Raw genomic sequence first — 17865 nt, forward strand, 5'->3', positions numbered from 1 at the left:
TGTCCGGAGTATACAGACTATCGAGTTAGGCTTCATGATTTCCCTTTCGGTAGACCGCTTACTACATTGGTCTATTAATTCCAGCCCTATAATTTACATTGAAGACAAAAACAGACTATACGTCACACTCTTTGCTGGAGGCAGTTCTATAAATGCCAAGCTTTCCACCAAAAACCAGGCTGTTGAAACCAGCTTATGCATCTGATGGAACAGGACTATTACCTCTACGCCCGTTCACTGATATAGCTATGTGCACTCACACGAATCACTGCCGAGTATCATAGCAAGTAGATTCACAACTGCTCGTGGACCAAATTCATCTTTCAACTCTATGAGAAATCATATGCATGTGCCTCCGGCTGGACGAAGTGCACTCAACTCACGCATTCTCGGCCCAGGAATAACGAGGTGGAAAGCCGTACTCAGGGCTTTTGCCTTCTGCCTAAAACCATGTTCCTGCGCTGCTAGAAGATTCGAGTCACATACATGATAATATGCTGAAAAACAGCTCTTAACAATATGGCCAGGAAAAACTTCCAGGAGAACCCAGAACGATGTCAACTATACCACATATGCCATGTTCATCCAAAAAAAGAGGAGCTACGACTCAATCGTACAAATTACCCAACACTGAACCTCAAGGGAACTTAGAGGGGGGAGTACTCTCTTGCTCCATCTCGTTGCTCAACGCAATTGCACCAACAACATCAGCAAATGGAGTCTGCATGAAGTGTGTCGCACCTGATGACCTTACTATGCCGGGCTTTTATGGTTGCTGGATCTGGTTCATGGTGCACTTATATACATCTGGGGTAGGGGCTTAGTGACTATACCCAGAGCAGATAGTTCACGCTATGTTCTTATATTGCTCAAGTCTCGTTATCAATGCAGCAAATTATTGAATGCAAGGTGGAAGAAACATTTCTTTTTTATGTACGGAGTACGGGTACAGGGATAAGGATCCTCTGGGGCAATGTTTTCTCATGCCATGGACTAGTAGAAGTATAGATCAACGTAAAGTATGATATCACAGAAAGCAAAAGAGAAAAAGAAAGTATCTCGAAAATGTTCCCCCTCAGTCTGCTGCTTGATAGTGGTTTTATCGTACAGTAACATCCCAGCTCCCCGTAACTCCAAAAAAAATCCAACGAAGTAGCCGCTTGTGCACTGGGGAGAGCATACTTTGCTCCTCTTGAAAGCATCAAGTAGCGTTGATGAGCCCTTTTATTTCTGGTTTATCCCATTCTTATGCACGCAGTCTTGGCGTGAGAGTCAATGCACGGATTTGGACCCTATTAGTACGGTGCGTAGCCTCGACCACGACCCCGATAGCCGCCTCCACGGTATCCACGAGGCGCAAAGCCTCCCCGGCCATAGCCACGTCCCCGAAAGCCTCCCCGACCACGTCCCCGAGCCATACCGGGCAGGTTTGTTCGCTTGGGAACAACCTGATGGGGCCATCATTAATATTGAAACCGAATTCGAAGACGCGTTGTAGAACTCACCTTCAGATTTCTACCACGGAAAACACTCTCGTTCAAGATAAGTGCCTGGGCCACAAGACTAGGCTCCGCGAATTCCACATAGGCGTACCTATAGCACGAAAGAGTCAACACATGTCAACGCCCCATTATACCATTTTCGCGATTATCCAAAGCGTACCCTTTAGGTTGACCGGTGAATTTATCCAACAGGATTGTAACGCGGTTTATCGAGCCGCAGCTTTGGAAATGCGCCTGGATCTCCTCGGGCGAAGCACCGTAATCGACATTACCGACGAAAACACTCCGGGCATCGATCTCTTCTTTGTTTTCTGCCAGGCTCTCCGTTTGCTGGTCGAGGGTGGACTGCATCTCGCGCAGTTTTGCCGCTTCGGATTCCATTTCTGCTACTCGCTTCTTCATCGCCGCGATTTCTTCCTATATTAGAGGGTTTGTTAGCACATGTCTCTCCGGACATTATAATAAGGAAATGGAAATACAAGCTGTGGAATTATAAGCATACCTCATCGTCACCACCCCCTTCCTGCTGAGGATTCGTCTCCTCCACGGGCACATCCTGGATCTCTTGCCCTTCCGTCGCCATATTGATTAGGGTAAAAAGAGTAAAAAACAGGCTTTAGGGGTATTCTCGAATAGAAGAAAGAAGAAAAATCCAGCTAATTTGGTCCACAGAGTCGGGAAAGGCCCCGAGCAAGGAATGGTGGAGAAGCAATGATGACTTTCTGCTGGTCTGGCCTAGCGTGCCGCGCGGATAAGATCTTCTGGCCTGGAAGAATACAATATCCGACCAAGCAGAGAACAGATGCGACTCCAATTGAATTGAAGTATAGAAAAGAGACGAGGGAGTAAGAAGCAATTGTCACCTGGAGGTAAAGGAGTTACAAGCAGAGAAAACGGTGATGTCGACTGGGATCGACGCCAGAAGTCACAGTTGCCTGTTTTGGTTTAGCGGCTTTTGTCATCAACACGGCCTTTGAGCATTGAATACAAGACGAACAATGGCATGTTTTTAGAATGTGGCATTCACTATTTGCCAGGAATGTTGCTTTTATTAAGTTGGGTTCTGATAAGCTAGGTATTTTCTGCCTAACATCAATGCTAAAATGAACACGCAAGAGCAGATACACAAGTCTAGTATTACTGATGAGAACTTGACGCTGGAATCAAATAAGCATGCGCAAACGTCTGGGATATATACAATCGAGCGAAAACAACAAAGGCATAAGTCATGAAGCGGGAAGGGCATTTTTACGGAAAGACACCTTCTCGACCGCAACAGTTTCGGCTCCGTTGGCATCCGTCTTGAGTTGGTAGACATAAAGCACGAGCACATCACCTTGGACCTGTAGAGAATCAGCTGCGTGCGACATTCAGATATCCCGTCAAACTTACATCCATCAAGCAGAAACTGGGTGTAGGGTCCTCTCCCTCAGGCCAGTACCCGGTGCTCATGGCTCCGGTGGCACTTCCGGGATTCACGAAGAAGCGACCTTCCATTTCAAACGCCTCAAACCGATGTGTACCTCCCCACAGCAAGATATCGACATCCATCTGACGAGCGGCGATGAGTAGAGCGTCTGCATCCCCCGAGGGAATAATGGTGTGGCCATGCGTGAAACCGATCCGGAGACTACCGTGGGTAACGACCTTAGAGAGAGGTAGATTGGGCGAATCGACGTCGAAATCACCTTTGACTAGTTGTAAATCGGGGGCGACTCCGCGGAGGAACTCGAAGGTATCGCGGTCCGTCAGGTTACCCAAACAGAGGATCTGGCCGATCTTGCCTGGCGTCAATAGTTTCCGGAACTAGATTGTGTCAATCGAATGGCCATAGATATATAGCGAGAGACTCATAAAAGGAATGCGACGCGCACCTTAGCAGGGAGATCCTAGGAACAAGTCAGCGACCTTCTTCACTCACGGAGCGAACACGAAGCCATCACTCACAGGAGCTCTGTCAGGGATGAAAAGGTCACCGATGACCAGGACCAGACGGGAGGCCATCTTGATTATAATTCAATGGATAAAGAGTCAAGAGCACATTCCACAACGAACAACGATGATCGTAGCACGGAGAACTGGAGAAGCGCAGTCCGCAGTCTGTCACTAGACGATGGCCGTTCATTGAAGCTTTGCGGGGGGGAGCTAGCAGCCACGTGATATAGCAGCCCTACGTATTTACCATAAAACAGTCGGTCTGCAAGGGTCTATAATGCTTTTATTCGAAGCAACTAATGGAAGTCAGAGAATATATCATAAATTATCACTATTGGACAATAATTGGTGTTGCTCTTGCAGTGGCCTCCAAATGTGCATGATAGTATTCGTAATACGGACATAGCATACAAACGCCGTCCGGAGATACCGACTTGATGGAGTTTTCTAAACGAAGAATAGCTCAAGAAAAGCCGGAGTGAAGCCGCTAAAGTTAATTAGGCTATCATTGAGGATGGGCGAGATTTGGCCATTGTCAATCCTCTCTCTCTTTTTTTTTTTTTTTTGTTACGTGCGTAGTTCCTACTCGGACGATATGCGAACCGGCATTTGAGCATGTACTGATCCCGACATAAAAGGAGACAATGGATGCTTCAGACTGCATCAAGAGAGTCAGTTCGTATATAAATAGAATTGAGCAGATGTCTTGATATATTTGAGAGATCTCTTTTCTTTTTTACTTCATTCACTTTACTGGCCAATTTTGCGCCGGCGATTCCTATCCCAAAAAGGAAATTTTCATATCTTTTGGATTCTACATAGTACTGTCCTATCGAAAAGATCTTATATTCGGAATCGAAACCGAAAGCCACGAGAATGCCCGACAGTCGCCAACGCCTGAGTTTGATCGCAAGGCACCTGTCGGATCCGGAGGCCGAACTGAATGCTCCGTTTTCGACCGAGAGATTCCAGAAGCCCCTCCTTCCACCGCTCATAACTTCTTATAACCCACAACAATCTTCTACGACAACCACTACTTCTTCCTCTACATCACCATCATCAGCTGCCAATATGTCTACTCAAGCCCCTCACCCCACTCTCCTCATCCCCGGTCCCATCGAGTTCGACGATGCGGTCCTCCACTCCATGGGCCACTATGCGTGAGTACCCTTCAACCGAGAGCTCCAGAAAGACGAAGAGAGGACGAAAAATGAGGGAAAGAAAGTCGGAAAGAAAAATACTAACGTCACCAGTGAGTCCCACACAGCTCCCGGCTTTGTCAAGACCTTCGGAGAGACCTTGACTCTCGTTCGCAAACTTTTCCAGTCCTCCAACCCCGCCGCTCAGCCCTTCGTCGTTTCCGGCAGTGGTACCCTCGGCTGGGACCTGGTCGCCTCGAACCTGATCGAACGGGGTGAGAACGCGCTCGTCCTGCACACCGGTTACTTCGCCGACTCGTTCGCTGCTTGCTTGGAAACCTACGGCGCCAACGCCACCCAGCTCAAGGCTCCCATCGGAGACCGTCCCTCGTTCGAGCAGATCGAGCAAGCCCTCAAGGAGAAGACCTACAAGCTCCTCACCATCACCCACGTTGACACCTCCACCGGTGTCCTCAGCGACGTCAAGGGTGTCACCGAGCTCGTCCGCCGCGTTAGCCCCGACACCCTCGTTGTCGTTGACGGTGTCTGCTCCGTCGGCTGCGAGGAGATTGCCTTCGACGCCTGGGACATCGACGTTGTCCTGACCGCCAGCCAGAAGGCCATTGGCTGCCCGCCCGGTCTCAGCATCGTCATGACCTCGCCCCGCGCCGTCGACCGCTTCCGCAACCGCCAGACCCCTCCGGCTTCCTACTACGCCTCCATGGCCAACTGGATGCCCGTCATGCAGAACTACGAGAACCTCAAGCCCTCGTACTTCGCTACCCCCTCCACCCAGCTCGTCCACGCCCTCCACACCACCCTAACCCAGATCACCTCGCGTCCGCTGTCGGAGCGCTTCGCCGCTCACACCCAGGCCTCGGACCGCGTCAAGGCCGCCGTCGCCGAGCTGGGTCTGTCGCAGCTTGCTCCTAAGCCTGAGAACCAGGCTCACGGCATGACTGCCATCTACCTGCCCGAGGGTCTCTTGCCCACCGATGTGCTGCCTCTGCTGTTGAAGCGCGGCGTCATCTTCGCAGCCGGTCTTCACAAGGAGATTGCCACCAAGTACATCCGTTTCGGTCACATGGGTGTCAGTGTCACTGACCCCAACCGCAACCACATTGACTCGGCTATTGCTGCTCTCAAGGAGGCTGTCTCGGAGGCTAAGCAGGCCAAGGGTCTGTAAACGTGTGAAGAGAAAACAAAATAAAAAGTGATATATCAGTATATAGCAAAGCATTACGAATACATGAATCAATATCAAATCGAATCTACCAAGGAAACCTTGTCCGGCGAATACAACCCATTAATCATTCAGTCAATTGATATCATCCACTGCAAAACTATGCTAACAAGCAACAACGATGATGAATATAAAGATAAGAAAACAGCGTCACCCTCTCCAGTCAGTCAAAATGCTGTAAAATAACACTATGCAATCAACGAAGAACGGAACAAAAGGAATTCAACTTATTACAAGGAATATAAAAGCTGCAGCAAAACTAATAATAACCAGAGAGGGCATGGTGAGTGGGGGTATGATATAATATGATACGATCATGGCTCTTTTCCAACCATCTTTACAGGAAAGGGACGAATAAACAATCATGCGCGATTCTCATGCTTCTGCTTCCCCTCTGCGCAATGCAAGAAGGGCGCGGACGTCGGTCACGTATTGCAGCGCTTCTAGCATCGGGATCAGGTGAAGTAGGCCGTTATCTGTTGGATCGTTGATCCAACCTTCGATTGGAATGGCGTTATCTGGTTATGTTAGCTTGCGTATTGTATAGGCAATCCGGGAAAAAACGTACCCTCGTGAAAAATATAGCTCATAGGGCTGTTATCCAAGATCATCACCTTACTCAAGTCCGGCTCCACTGCGCTCAGATCTTTGATATACGCCCCGTTTCGAAACGTACAATGCTGACGGTAATACCGCGCCTGGAAATACTTCCGCTCTTGTTCCAGCCAGTCAATGACCGGATCGGCGTACTCCTGGACACTGGCCGTGAAGACCACCAGATTGAACCACTTGCAGACCTTGCGTAAAAAGTCATCACAATGAGGTCGCTTGTGAACGTAGTAGAGAATCGGGTGCTGCGGTCCTAGCATCGTGGGCGGTCCGCCTGGCGTGAGTGCGGTGGTCATGGGTGTTGACAGTTTGACTTCAACCATGTGACCACTCGACATGCGGCCGCCTTTCGCCAGTGAGTGTATGAGGGTTTCATCAAGGTCTAGAACAAGCGTCTTTTGCGGAATCTTGGCATTGCGCGGAGCCGCAGTGTACGAAGGCAGACGTGGAGGAATCAACGGTCGTGGGGGAGCCGGAGCATGCGGGTACTTGGTGATGCGATGAACAGACGATGATGGAGATGTGGGCGACTTGATACTATCCAGACTGACGGTCCTTGACCGGGAAGTGTCATCATGCGATGACTGCCGCAGATCGGCGCTCTGGCTCCGACGTTGTCTTTGCCGCTGCAGGGCTTCTTCGTTGTGCAATTTGATCCGAATTGAACGACGGGGGGCATCTGAAGTCTGGCCTGAACTCGAAATCTTCGCTTTGTTAGACGTTCGACTCTTACCGCCCGAAGTGAGACCCTTCACAACGCTCCCTTCCGATTCAGATGTACTCGACGCGATCGACTCTCGTGGGATATGGCTCTTGGATTTTCGTGTACTGCGACGGTTGCGCGCTTCTCCTTGCCTGCTTCCGCCTTTACTCGTTCCTTTTCTATGCGAACCTCTTGCGATAGATCGTCGGAGCTTTCGCACCGGAGCCATGGGGGAATAGTGTCCGTCATCCTCTCGGAAGCATTGCGCCGCAAACACTCCCGGGGCCGCCAATGTAGATAGAATAAACTTGATGGTTTCCGTGATCGCATCGAATATCCGCTGAGCAATCAATTCCAGAGAGCTTCTTGTAGCCAATGGACCGTCATTCTTAATTTCGCGTAGCAGTAACGGCGACTTCTCGTTTAATACAGGACCCCCAACAGTATCGGCTATGTCCTCAGTCGATTCGGATATATCACCATCCTGCTTTTCTAGAGCGTTATTCGAAGAAACCTCGTCGTCGCTGTAGGACCGGTGCTTTCCGACATCGTCCGGCGGACTCTTGGATGGTGGAACGTTGTCTCCTTGCGAACGGGAACGTTGACGGATGCGATTCGAATTGGAAGACTGGCCAATGACTCGAGACGAAAGGATATTCAGCGAGTTCATCTTCCAGCACGGCCCATGGGCGTCACGGCTGGCGCAGGTGTCTAGAGAGAGGGAGAGCGCGGAAAAGAGGCTAATTGTCAGCCAAGTTCCAGCCACGAGGTTTCACCGTCTGATTGATCTTATCAACTCCAACCGGGGTAATGGGAGATCATGACAGGGTTATCAGGGTAGAATAAAAGAAAAAGAGGAAATCCAAAGGGCATTGCGATACCAACCTCAATGCGCCAGTCTCGACAACCCGGACAGTTCCTCGGGACCACCACCGCGACGCTGTTTGCTGTAATTGTTTGCTGCGACTACCTAGCGAATGGGCAGAAGAGCATCCAGAATAGGGATCATAGATGGATTATACAGAGATAGTTATAAAAGAAGCAAAAAGGTGAAGAAAAGGTATGCAACTGCCCGAGTCGAAAATGATGATGCCAGCAATACAGTGGTAGAGAGAACGGTGTGGGGGAAAGTCGTCAGTGGTTCTTGTAGGCAGGCGGAACAAAAATGATTGAACTTCCCGACTCATACCACACCACCACCACTACACGACAGTCACCAATACTCTCACCACAGCAACTAGATCGAGGAGAAGATTGCTGGAGGTATATTGCTTGAGGTTCTCTGGGTGGTTCTAAGCTGACTCTCTGGTATGTTCCTTGACGGTGTTCGTGGACTGCATTAAGACTCATCAAAGACTCGCAGAGCTACATACAAAATGCCCTCCACGTCACTGGCCTTGACGCCCGATCTGGCATCGTTTCTCAAGTCGCTAAAGACGAATCCGATCGATACTTCCATTGACAATTTGATCTCGTGCGTTTCCCGGCGTCTTGCTCTACTAGAGCACCTCTGCTAACCTTGCACCCCACTAGACTGCTCAAGCGAAGACAGATTCGTCACTCGAGATCATGCGCAACTGCTACGGCTTACCTCCTCCTTCGTGTTATCTCGGCTTGTCGGACTACAGATGCGGTCAAGTTGATCGAGCGGGTACAGAATGTGGGAAGGCGTCTCGTGGCCGCGCAGCCGCGAGAGATGGTGGTGGGCAACATTGTTCGACGGGTTTTGGGTCTGATTCGCGACGAAGCAGAGGATGACAGAGAGGTGGATTTCAACCTGAGTGAAGCTGGCTCGGAGAGTCAACCGCATACCCCTCGTGTGCCTGATGGTCGGTTGCGCTGTAACCCTCTTCATGAAAGGTTCAAGACTGACTCACATTCTTCCCAGACGCTTCGGATATTCCATCTGCTCGTCTTGATGGATCGGCCCCCAGAACTTCATTGACATCCATGTTCAGCCTCCTTTCTCACCCAGAGCCCGAACCCTCGCTCCCCGGTACCCCTTCGTCAGCCTCCCCCTCCGGCAGAATGCCTGGCCCTAGCAAGGACATCCGCGCAGAAGTTATGGAAGGAATCAATGAGATTATCGATGAGCTGGGACAAGTCGATGACCAAATCTCGGCATATGCGCTCGACCATATCCACTCCAACGAAATTATCCTCACCCATACTTCCTCGACCACCGTTCAGAAATTCCTCCTCAAGGCCGCGGCCAAGCGGCGATTTACGGTTATTATTGCCGAATCGTTCCCAAACAACCATGAGGCGACGCATGCTACCGTAAGCGGCGCTAGCGCCAATGATGAGGAATATATGAATACCGAATCCTTTCAGAAACCGCTTATCGCCATGGGGATCACCGTCATTTTGATCCCCGACTCGGCTGTCTTTGCTCTTATGTCTCGCGTCAACAAGGTCATATTGGGTACTCACTCCGTCCTCGCGAATGGTGGACTTGTCGCGGCAGCAGGCACTCGAGTCATTGCCCGTGCAGCCAAGGTGCACCAGACTCCGGTCACAGTAGTCAGTGGCGTATATAAGCTCAGCCCGGTGTACCCGTTCGACTTTGAGTCGTTGATCGAGTATGGAGACGCCAGTAAGGTGATTGGATACGAGGACGGTGATCTGGTTGATCAGATTGATGTCCAGAATCCGCTGTACGACTATGTTCCTGCGGAGTTGGTCGACCTTTACATTACCAATTTGTGGGCTCTTTCTTCCTTTCTATGTCTCTGGGAAACGGGTATGACTGACTTGACTTCACAGGGGCGGCCATGCGCCATCTTATCTCTACCGTATCGTGTCGGATCACTACCGCAAGGAAGACATTCACTTTTAGTTGTGTTGCGGACAAGGGAAAAAAAAAAAAAAGGGCATATGAAAGAAGGACAATGAAAATGGCGCTATTGTTTTAATGGATCGATTTAAATGGTCCTAACACGGATGATGGTATGAATATAAAGTGACGATACCCAGTTATAGAACGTCCAAAACAATGCGGATGCACATATTCCGTATAGTAGAACTTGCCGTAGAACAGTACCATGAATCGTATATGGATTCCAGGTCTTACAACTACCAAATCTACGATTGACACCGGTGCACGATTGAAAAGAAAAAGAAATGTTTATCCAGGGCCCCTTTCCCAAAGAAAAAAACAATCATGGCGCCATCTTTTTATGAGTATCAATCGTAGTAGCTGCACAATATTTTCGCAGTGTCATTCGTCCTGAACCATAATAATTTCCAGACCATAGATCGGACAGATCCCATGACTTAATTCATTGTTCCGGTTCCTTTCTCCATGGCACGGGCCCCTCGTCTTTCCGTTGCATCCACAGCCAAATTCTTTACGAACGGGGCTTCTCCTTCTTCTCCTTCCAGAGGGCGAGCAGACCGACACCAGAGACCTTGACGACCTTGAAACGGACACCGGGAATATCACCCTTAGCCTTACCCTTACGACCGAAACCGGCAAGGAGGACCTCGTCGTTCTCGTCGATGAAGTTAAGGCAACCGTCGTTGGGGACTGTTGAATCACAGAGTCAGCATATATCACCAAATATTGACCGAAATGCGCCATAGTTCCCCGCTATGCTTCCACCCTTCACCATCCATAGATTGTCCCCAAGCTCTTCTCGTAATTCTCTCAACCATGAAGCAGACGTAGGAACAGGTATAAATGAAAAGGACTACCCACCGAAAGCGGTGACCTTCTTGCCGTTCTTGATCAGCTGGACCTTGACACACTTCCGAATGGCGGAGTTGGGCTGCTTGGCCTCAACGCCGACCTTTTCGAGGACGATACCCTTGGCGTGAGAAGCACCACCGAAGGGAGACGACTTGTAGGCGGTTCCGAGAAGGCGCTTCTTGTAGTGCAAGTCGGCCCAGCGGTTGTCACGGCGGGTGGTCGCGAGCTTGCGCGCGGCGTTGAGTCCTCTAGGCTGGCCCTTACCCATCTTGGCGTATTATGTTCGAACGGACGGCTAACTGTTAGAATCGAAAACTGTTAGAATTTTGTCTGGTGGTTCGTAGGTTGATAAGAATCCGCCGGCGGGGGGAGAGCAGCGGTTGTCGTGTATGGGTTTGCCCCATGGCATTTCGAAATCCAGCAATTTTGACATATCCAAATTCGACATCAAAAACCGACAAACCCACGACCGCAACAACAGCAATAACAACGTGTACGTACCGACTGGAAAGATATCGCCTAAAGGCCTGATGGGGTGGTTGTCGAAGAGGTCGAATGTCGTCTCGCTAAAGGCACTCGAGAGCCGAAAATGTTCTGCTGTGCGCCGCTCGCCCTAAGGCCCGCTAAGCGAGTCCGGAGCGGAGAAATAGATATCCCGCTCTTATCGATAACATGTATTCCCCTTTTATCAGTCGACGATAAGAGACGACGTGGAGTACAAGACATCATTAACCCAGGAAAATATGGCCAGCACATCCAAAGACAGCCCTCACCATTTAAGGAAGATCAGCTCTCAGCGCCTCCCACCGCCATCGCTATTCCAAGGACCCCCTTCTCATAATGCATCCAATCTATCACTTCCTCAGCCTCCATCCAATGTAGGATCTCGAGGTGCCAGCCAGCCTCCGCCGTCGCAGCGCAGTCGCACTCCTCGTGCTCATGATTCTTTTAGCACCCAAAGTCATTCGCTATCGCCGTTTCGCTCGCGCGCGCAGTCTAAGGGCGAAGTGGATAGCTCTGATGCGATCTGGCAGGAAATGCAAAGTGCCCTCTCCGAGGTTGAATTAAGCGCCGTGACTCGAGAGCATGTTTTTGGGGAAAAGCACTCAGAGGCATTGGAAGATCTGCGACGCAAACAGCTGACGCTTGCGCAGGCATGGGCTCGGAGCGAGGCGGACGAAGTGGTCGACACGCCGGAGCGCCGTCCATCGTTGCAAGAGAACCCGAATGTCACAGCAGAGGATATTAATCATCGGAATCTGGATGAGGAAACTGAACGCGACATCCTCCTGGCGCGCGAGAGGCGTGAGGCGAACGACCGGTACTTTGATCGGGTGAATAATGGTGTGTTGGATGTGGTGGCCAAACTCGAAGAAGTTGCTCAGGCTATGCGTGCTGTGGAGAGGGAGAGCAAGGATATTTGGAGCGACACTGACAGCATGACTACTACTACCACGGCACCATCTACCACCAATGCGGGGTGAGAGACATTGATCTAACAGTCTACACTTGCATTCAAGGGGCGATCATCAAATGTTGCTCAGCGGAGCCTTCATCCCCCGACCACAAACCTGCTGCGTCAATCCCTTGGGTAGACATGTCCTCATGCAAAAGGGAAGCTTTCTTGCGCTGGATTGACAGCCATAGCCAGTCAACATCACAGTATGATATAGCACCTATAAACTAATACACACATAGAAATAATAATGGATACAATGATCATGACGCTGTTCATAACAAGGGTATCTATAATACACAGAGCATCCGCTCAACTTTTTCTCTCCAATACAATCAAACCCATATTTACTCTCTCTTCACGTACTTCATCGCAGCATTCCACCCCTCCGCAACAGTCTCCCGCGCATCCTCCCACCGGCTCTCATGCGCCTTTCGTACCAGCGTCTCCACCTCCTTATTCCAACGATGTTTCAACATATCCTTCGTAGTTGGCGGCTCCCGCCTGTACGTCCCATATTCCGTACTGCGTCTGGGATCTTGATCTTGAGGAATGAATCGGCGGTCGTATGCGCCTACGGGGGACGAGGTCCAGTTGAGGGTTTGGACTTGTTCGCGGATGGTGTTGCGTTGGTTGATGCGGTTAGTCTGGTGGGTTTGTATTGTGATGTAGAGGACTGAGGTTGTTAAGGCGAATCCAGCAAACTATTGAGGAATTGGTTAGTGGTTTTGTTTGTGTTTTTGGTTCAATCAAAGGTAGATAAAAAATTGGTCCAACGTACGAAGCCAGTGAAGAATCCCATATTTCCGACTTTTTGGGAGCAATGGCCACTTCTTTTTATACTCCAAGATCAAGTCCTATTTTTTTTAAAATCTGATGACTGAATAGCGCGATTGGCGGCGGTCCTTGCGAGATAGTAGACAGACGGAAGCTGTGGCACACGAGACGAGACGATGTTCAAATCCCTTTACCCAATTTCTTCCTGTAATAACAGCACTTAATTCCGCCCTAGATAGCAAGTTGATAAGTAGAAGTATACAAAGATGTCTTCTGTACAAAATCAAGACGTTTAATTCTGCGGCGTTCCGGAGCGGAAACTCGCTCTCCGATTGGGCCGCTGCGGCTCCAGCTCCCAGAATCGAATTTCTGCCATCACTTCAGCCGATCTCGACAATATCCAGAATTCCCCGCGGTCCCATCTCGCAGCTCGCGGTCAATCGATTGACTGATTCAGCAAAATATTCACTACAATTCGAAGCCATCCGGTCGATTTCACCCACGTCCTCCACCACAGAACCGAGCGAAAGCAGACCCGTGAAATTCCCGACTTCAACCTCAAAATATAATCACCATGGCCGGAAGCGCGAACAAATACCGTCATCTCAGCCGTGACTCTGCCCATCGTCAAGCATTGCTTCGGAATCTGGTTACATCCCTCTTCAAGCACGAGTCGATCACAACAACATGGCCAAAGGCCAAGGAGGCTCAACGATTGGCAGAGAAATTGATTACCCTGGGCAAGAAGAACACCGAGACTAGCAGGAGAACAGCCCTGTCAACTTTTTACGTACGTTTGATTTACCTTCGGGGGCGTTCATTTACCCCCACCTTGAATGCGCAGCTAACATATTGAACACAAGACCCCGCATGATATCCTCCCCAAACTCTTCGGCCCCCTCCGTGAACGCTATGCGCAACGTCCAGGTGGTTATACACGAGTATTGCGGGTCGAACCCAAGAAGGATGATCAAGCCCCCAGCGCCATTCTCGAGCTAGTCGACGGACCGAAGGACATGCGATTCCACCTTACTGCTCGGACCGTTGCGCGTCAACGCGCACAGGGCTTGGATACCCTTGGTGAAATCACGACAATGAACGTTAGGAAGGTGACCCAGTTCCGAAAGGATGGTGTTGAGGATTTAGAGAGCGCGATCAAGCGGTTAGAACTTCAGGATGGGAAGACGCAGCCGGCAGCGTCAAAAGCGGAGGAGGTTCTTGAGACGAAGAGACGGTAAATTTGTTAAACTAAAAGTGGGCATTATTGTGACTGTTCATCTTTCAGTCATGGCTCGTTTTTCTTCATGATCATGTAATTCTAGCTCCGATTTCTTGCGCAGATGTATGACTTTCATTTCATGCCATGTTATCCTGTATAACCCATGTATGGAGATTTGACTATGCATATGATCTAGATGGGTTACCAAAAGACTAGTACTAGGTAGTTACTTCACATTCTCAGATTGATCTATTTAGCAATGTCATTTCTTCGATCTACCAGTAATATTGAGCAATGGCTTCATGTCATTCCAAGCGCCCACGCAACAGTGTCCGCGATTACCATGGGCGAGCCGCTATGTAACAAGACCAATATGTACCTAAATCGCCGTTCTTGTTCAATTTTCAGTCGTTCTAAATGGCATGCAGGCCCATTACAGCACGGCTATTCTGATATAAGAGCCAACATGATTAATCCACGGCTAAAGACGTTGCACAGATGCCGTTTGTTCTGACCCGCGGATTGGCTATTGACAAGTAACACGTTAGTTAGGCTTCGATGGAACACTTGTTCCACCTGAGACAACAAGTGGCCCGTTCTTGGAACTGGAAGACGCATTCCCAGTGTGAGAGTCACTCGAGATTGAGATATTCCGGGGCTTCAAGTCAAACCCAGAAGGGACTTCTGAAGGTGGCGGTTTTGGAGGGAGATGGGATGGTGTGCCCCATTTCGCAATGGAGTCTCTGCTGTTCAAAGAGACTCCACGAGATGCGTTACGTCCCTCCGCAAGCTTACTAGTGTCCGAGAATCCGTTCCACTGTGGCTGCAAACCAGGATGCATTGCTGGATAGTGGGGCATGCCAGGTTGATTGCACTTGCCCGGATGTCGTGGCATTGGGCCACTACCACCTGGCACGAAGGAACGTGTTTGGGGATTAAACGGAGATCTAGCAAAAGAAGCGGGATGTGGATTCTGCATTCCCATGCCCACATTCAACGGCTGTCCTGGATATTGGGCATACGGATATGATGTCGGGTTAGACGCCATAGGCTGCGATGGGTAATTCGGCCAATGAACAGGGGGTTGGTTCCGGTATGTCGGTTGTGGGAAGTTCCCATGATATGCGGGAGAAGACCAATTAGGAGGCCCATGTTGATATGGCATGGAATTCGGAACAGCGTAGTTGTTTAACGCTGGTGACGACTTTGCAGATGGCTGCTGGTTCATCATCGCCGGCGAGTGCATGGATGCATATCCAGAGAAAGGGGACTGCTGAGGTACATTCCCACCCTGCCAAGGGACATTCGACGACATCTGTGGGGAAGCCGGCATAGGGTATTGAGGTATCGAATTCATATGCATGGGTCCCGAGTACATGGCACCATTTTGACCACTGGGCGCGTAACCCATACCGGGAGGCGCCACACCAGGTCCTACCACATATGGTGGTTGACTTGGATATGAGGGATCGTTCATAGCAGCATTGTACGGAACCGGCCCCTGCGCATAATGCATTCCTGGGTAATAAGCATTGAACTGCGACCTGGCCTCGAAACTGTCATCATGAGGAGTCTTCTGTCTCTGTGCCTTCTTGCGCCCACTTGTCGAACTTGAACGAGACATATTGGCATTTTGATCGCCATTGGAATTGTCCGACGATTTCGAGTCAGGGAAGTCACGGAAAATACGCTCTCTAACCTCCTGATACTTAGCCTCTCGTTCTTCTCTAGTTAATGTTAATCTGTCCTTGGCAGATGTCCCAGCAGAGGAACCACCACGTTCATTTCCACTGTCGCCAGCCTCCGATGCAGGAATGGAACTCGCTGCTGTGCTGCCCTCAGTAGAAGGCCTTTCTCCATCTGTCCGACGCATGATTTTCATGGCTGGTACTGGAGGAGGAGGCGTGTTGTTGGCAGGTTCCAAAGCAGACAGAGGTGCCGGCCTGTTACACTTGTCAATAACTCTGATCAATTGTGTCCCAGAGTGGAGTTAACGAATAAATCACTTACAGCCGACAAAATGGTGTTCTATGAAGCCGAACCGATGTGACATTGTTATCCACAAAATGGGTCAAATGATAGTAGTCACCCAGCTTATGCGCGAGAAGCCGCCCAAAAGCATTTGATGGTGGCAATTCCAAGGATTGCTCCCTGTAGTCAAATGTTAGAACATGTCTCTATGCGATGGTTGCCGGAAGCTTACTTAGAATGTTGGATGAAGTTTCGGACTTTGTCCTCTAACTGAAGGATTAAAAGACGATCTTTTGGAGACTTCATTGCCTCTAAAAGCTTCTCGTCTGGGTCCTGAGGGAACCCATGCAATGTTGACCCCGGATTGGGAAGGATGTAGTTATTGGAAACAGAGTCTGGGTTAATTGCACCGTTGGATCTTTGGATGCTTTCATTGTATGCAGATCCAGCATGTGGGAGAATCACCCTTGGCTTGTGGATACTAGCATCCCTGAATCCACGAGCACCAGATTCCGAGCCAGTCAGAGAATTAGGCGCACCTGATGCAACTCCAGAAACAGATTCCTCTTCGTCGATGGCCTGTACACTAGCACTATCATCTGGCCGCAAAGAATCTTTCTCGTCCATTGCGAATGTAGCCACGGAAACCATACTTTTCGAATCAAAGCTAGTGGGTTTCGTTGAAGAGCTCGAAAGATGGGTCCGATCATCTTCAAAAGAAGTTTCTCGTTTGAGGACCCCGTTTTCGTGGGTATCACCAGAGGCTTCGGAATACTGCCGAGAGTTTTTATCCATCAGACGGGCATCTTGCACGGCTTGGCTGAGTGCATCAACATCTCTGTCGGCAGACTTAGATTCATTACGTTGGGAGTTGATTGAACTGTTCTGACTCGGTATACTGTCTTTGGAGCCTTGCGTATCAGGGGGTAGAGATGTTTCGACATGCTGTAAACCGTCCTTTTCATCAATCGCAACGGAAGCAATCGGTTTCGATGGTGCGGGCATAGCAACAATCTTATGTAAGTCAGTTATATGAGGCCTCGATTATATGACGTACTGCAACGGCTTCGCATTGGGAGCATACCTTTGCAAATGAAAGACGATGTTCGCCTGTAGCGGGACTTTCGGATGCCATAGTGAATGAAATAGTTCCCCGAGACAATCAAAGTTCCTTCTCGGTTGATAGAACAGTATGGGGAGAGAAATGAATATCAAGACGAACACTCGGTGATAGTGATGGCACGGCTGCACTCGAGGTGTTGCGGGTTGGAGAAATACGAAACCGAAACTCGAATTGAGATAAGGCCACTAGGAGATCCCGCTTCACACGACAGACCCGAAAAGAAAGACGACATATCTCAGAAAAAGCAAGTCCGCCATAAGGAAAGCTGTTCAGGAGTCAGGACCAGTAAATATGCGACGGTGCCGTGGACTGCGAGCGAGACGTTGGGACTTTTCGAATGAGGGTTGGGATAATACAGGTTCAATTTCACAGGCAAGATAATAAGAAGACAATGACTGAGATGGACTGGTCTTACACGATGGTCAGAAGGACGACGAGTTCATGATTCAGGGAGAAGAGGATTCTCCTACTCAAAGAGACAAAGGATGGTCGACCGG

At 49.7% G+C, this 17865-nt stretch overlaps 10 protein-coding genes across 10 annotated transcripts; 4 read left to right on the forward strand and 6 right to left on the reverse strand.

The window, feature by feature from the left end:
• Positions 1 to 1295: 1295 nt before the first annotated feature.
• On the reverse strand, positions 1296 to 2085 carry SGN1 (polyadenylate-binding protein; the record flags this gene model as incomplete). The annotated part of the gene is made up of 4 exons (XM_043277606.1): positions 1296 to 1448; positions 1506 to 1593; positions 1663 to 1919; positions 2005 to 2085. 4 exons carry the CDS (start codon positions 2083 to 2085, stop codon positions 1296 to 1298), a joined length of 579 nt encoding a protein of 192 aa, XP_043135469.1.
• Positions 2086 to 2728: 643 nt separating this feature from the next.
• On the reverse strand, positions 2729 to 3506 carry VPS29 (vacuolar protein sorting-associated protein 29; the record flags this gene model as incomplete). Its single annotated transcript, XM_043277607.1, has 4 exons — positions 2729 to 2845; positions 2895 to 3308; positions 3377 to 3391; positions 3450 to 3506. 4 exons carry the CDS (start codon positions 3504 to 3506, stop codon positions 2729 to 2731), a joined length of 603 nt encoding a protein of 200 aa, XP_043135470.1.
• An 807-nt stretch (positions 3507 to 4313) lies between these two features.
• Positions 4314 to 5762, forward strand: ACHE_30936S (alanine--glyoxylate transaminase; the record flags this gene model as incomplete). Its single annotated transcript, XM_043277609.1, has 2 exons — positions 4314 to 4597; positions 4691 to 5762. The coding sequence occupies 2 exons, from the start codon at positions 4314 to 4316 to the stop codon at positions 5760 to 5762; spliced, it is 1356 nt and encodes a 451-aa protein (XP_043135471.1).
• Positions 5763 to 6194: 432 nt separating this feature from the next.
• Positions 6195 to 7801, reverse strand: nemA (Nem1-Spo7 phosphatase catalytic subunit NEM1; the record flags this gene model as incomplete). The annotated part of the gene is made up of 2 exons (XM_043277610.1): positions 6195 to 6337; positions 6388 to 7801. The coding sequence occupies 2 exons, from the start codon at positions 7799 to 7801 to the stop codon at positions 6195 to 6197; spliced, it is 1557 nt and encodes a 518-aa protein (XP_043135472.1).
• Positions 7802 to 8507: 706 nt separating this feature from the next.
• On the forward strand, positions 8508 to 9970 carry GCD7 (translation initiation factor eIF2B subunit beta; the record flags this gene model as incomplete). The annotated part of the gene is made up of 4 exons (XM_043277611.1): positions 8508 to 8605; positions 8665 to 8960; positions 9020 to 9836; positions 9898 to 9970. 4 exons carry the CDS (start codon positions 8508 to 8510, stop codon positions 9968 to 9970), a joined length of 1284 nt encoding a protein of 427 aa, XP_043135473.1.
• Positions 9971 to 10481: 511 nt separating this feature from the next.
• Positions 10482 to 11090, reverse strand: rps23 (40S ribosomal protein uS12; the record flags this gene model as incomplete). Its single annotated transcript, XM_043277612.1, has 2 exons — positions 10482 to 10660; positions 10832 to 11090. 2 exons carry the CDS (start codon positions 11088 to 11090, stop codon positions 10482 to 10484), a joined length of 438 nt encoding a protein of 145 aa, XP_043135474.1.
• A 475-nt stretch (positions 11091 to 11565) lies between these two features.
• Positions 11566 to 12306, forward strand: ACHE_30940S (DUF5315 domain-containing protein; the record flags this gene model as incomplete). The annotated part of the gene is made up of 1 exon (XM_043277613.1): positions 11566 to 12306. One exon carries the CDS (start codon positions 11566 to 11568, stop codon positions 12304 to 12306), a length of 741 nt encoding a protein of 246 aa, XP_043135475.1.
• A 319-nt stretch (positions 12307 to 12625) lies between these two features.
• ACHE_30941A (MICOS complex subunit Mic12 family protein) lies at positions 12626 to 13080 on the reverse strand (the record flags this gene model as incomplete). The annotated part of the gene is made up of 2 exons (XM_043277614.1): positions 12626 to 12982; positions 13060 to 13080. The coding sequence occupies 2 exons, from the start codon at positions 13078 to 13080 to the stop codon at positions 12626 to 12628; spliced, it is 378 nt and encodes a 125-aa protein (XP_043135476.1).
• A 549-nt stretch (positions 13081 to 13629) lies between these two features.
• ACHE_30942S (mitochondrial 54S ribosomal protein bL17m) lies at positions 13630 to 14293 on the forward strand (the record flags this gene model as incomplete). Its single annotated transcript, XM_043277615.1, has 2 exons — positions 13630 to 13845; positions 13919 to 14293. The coding sequence occupies 2 exons, from the start codon at positions 13630 to 13632 to the stop codon at positions 14291 to 14293; spliced, it is 591 nt and encodes a 196-aa protein (XP_043135477.1).
• A 525-nt stretch (positions 14294 to 14818) lies between these two features.
• On the reverse strand, positions 14819 to 17380 carry ACHE_30943A (putative R3H domain protein; the record flags this gene model as incomplete). Its single annotated transcript, XM_043277616.1, has 4 exons — positions 14819 to 16217; positions 16285 to 16425; positions 16478 to 17259; positions 17330 to 17380. The coding sequence occupies 4 exons, from the start codon at positions 17378 to 17380 to the stop codon at positions 14819 to 14821; spliced, it is 2373 nt and encodes a 790-aa protein (XP_043135478.1).
• Positions 17381 to 17865: the final 485 nt, after the last annotated feature.

Source organism: Aspergillus chevalieri, chromosome 3 (genome assembly GCF_016861735.1).
Source record: "Aspergillus chevalieri M1 DNA, chromosome 3, nearly complete sequence".
Taxonomy (NCBI): domain Eukaryota; kingdom Fungi; phylum Ascomycota; class Eurotiomycetes; order Eurotiales; family Aspergillaceae; genus Aspergillus; species Aspergillus chevalieri.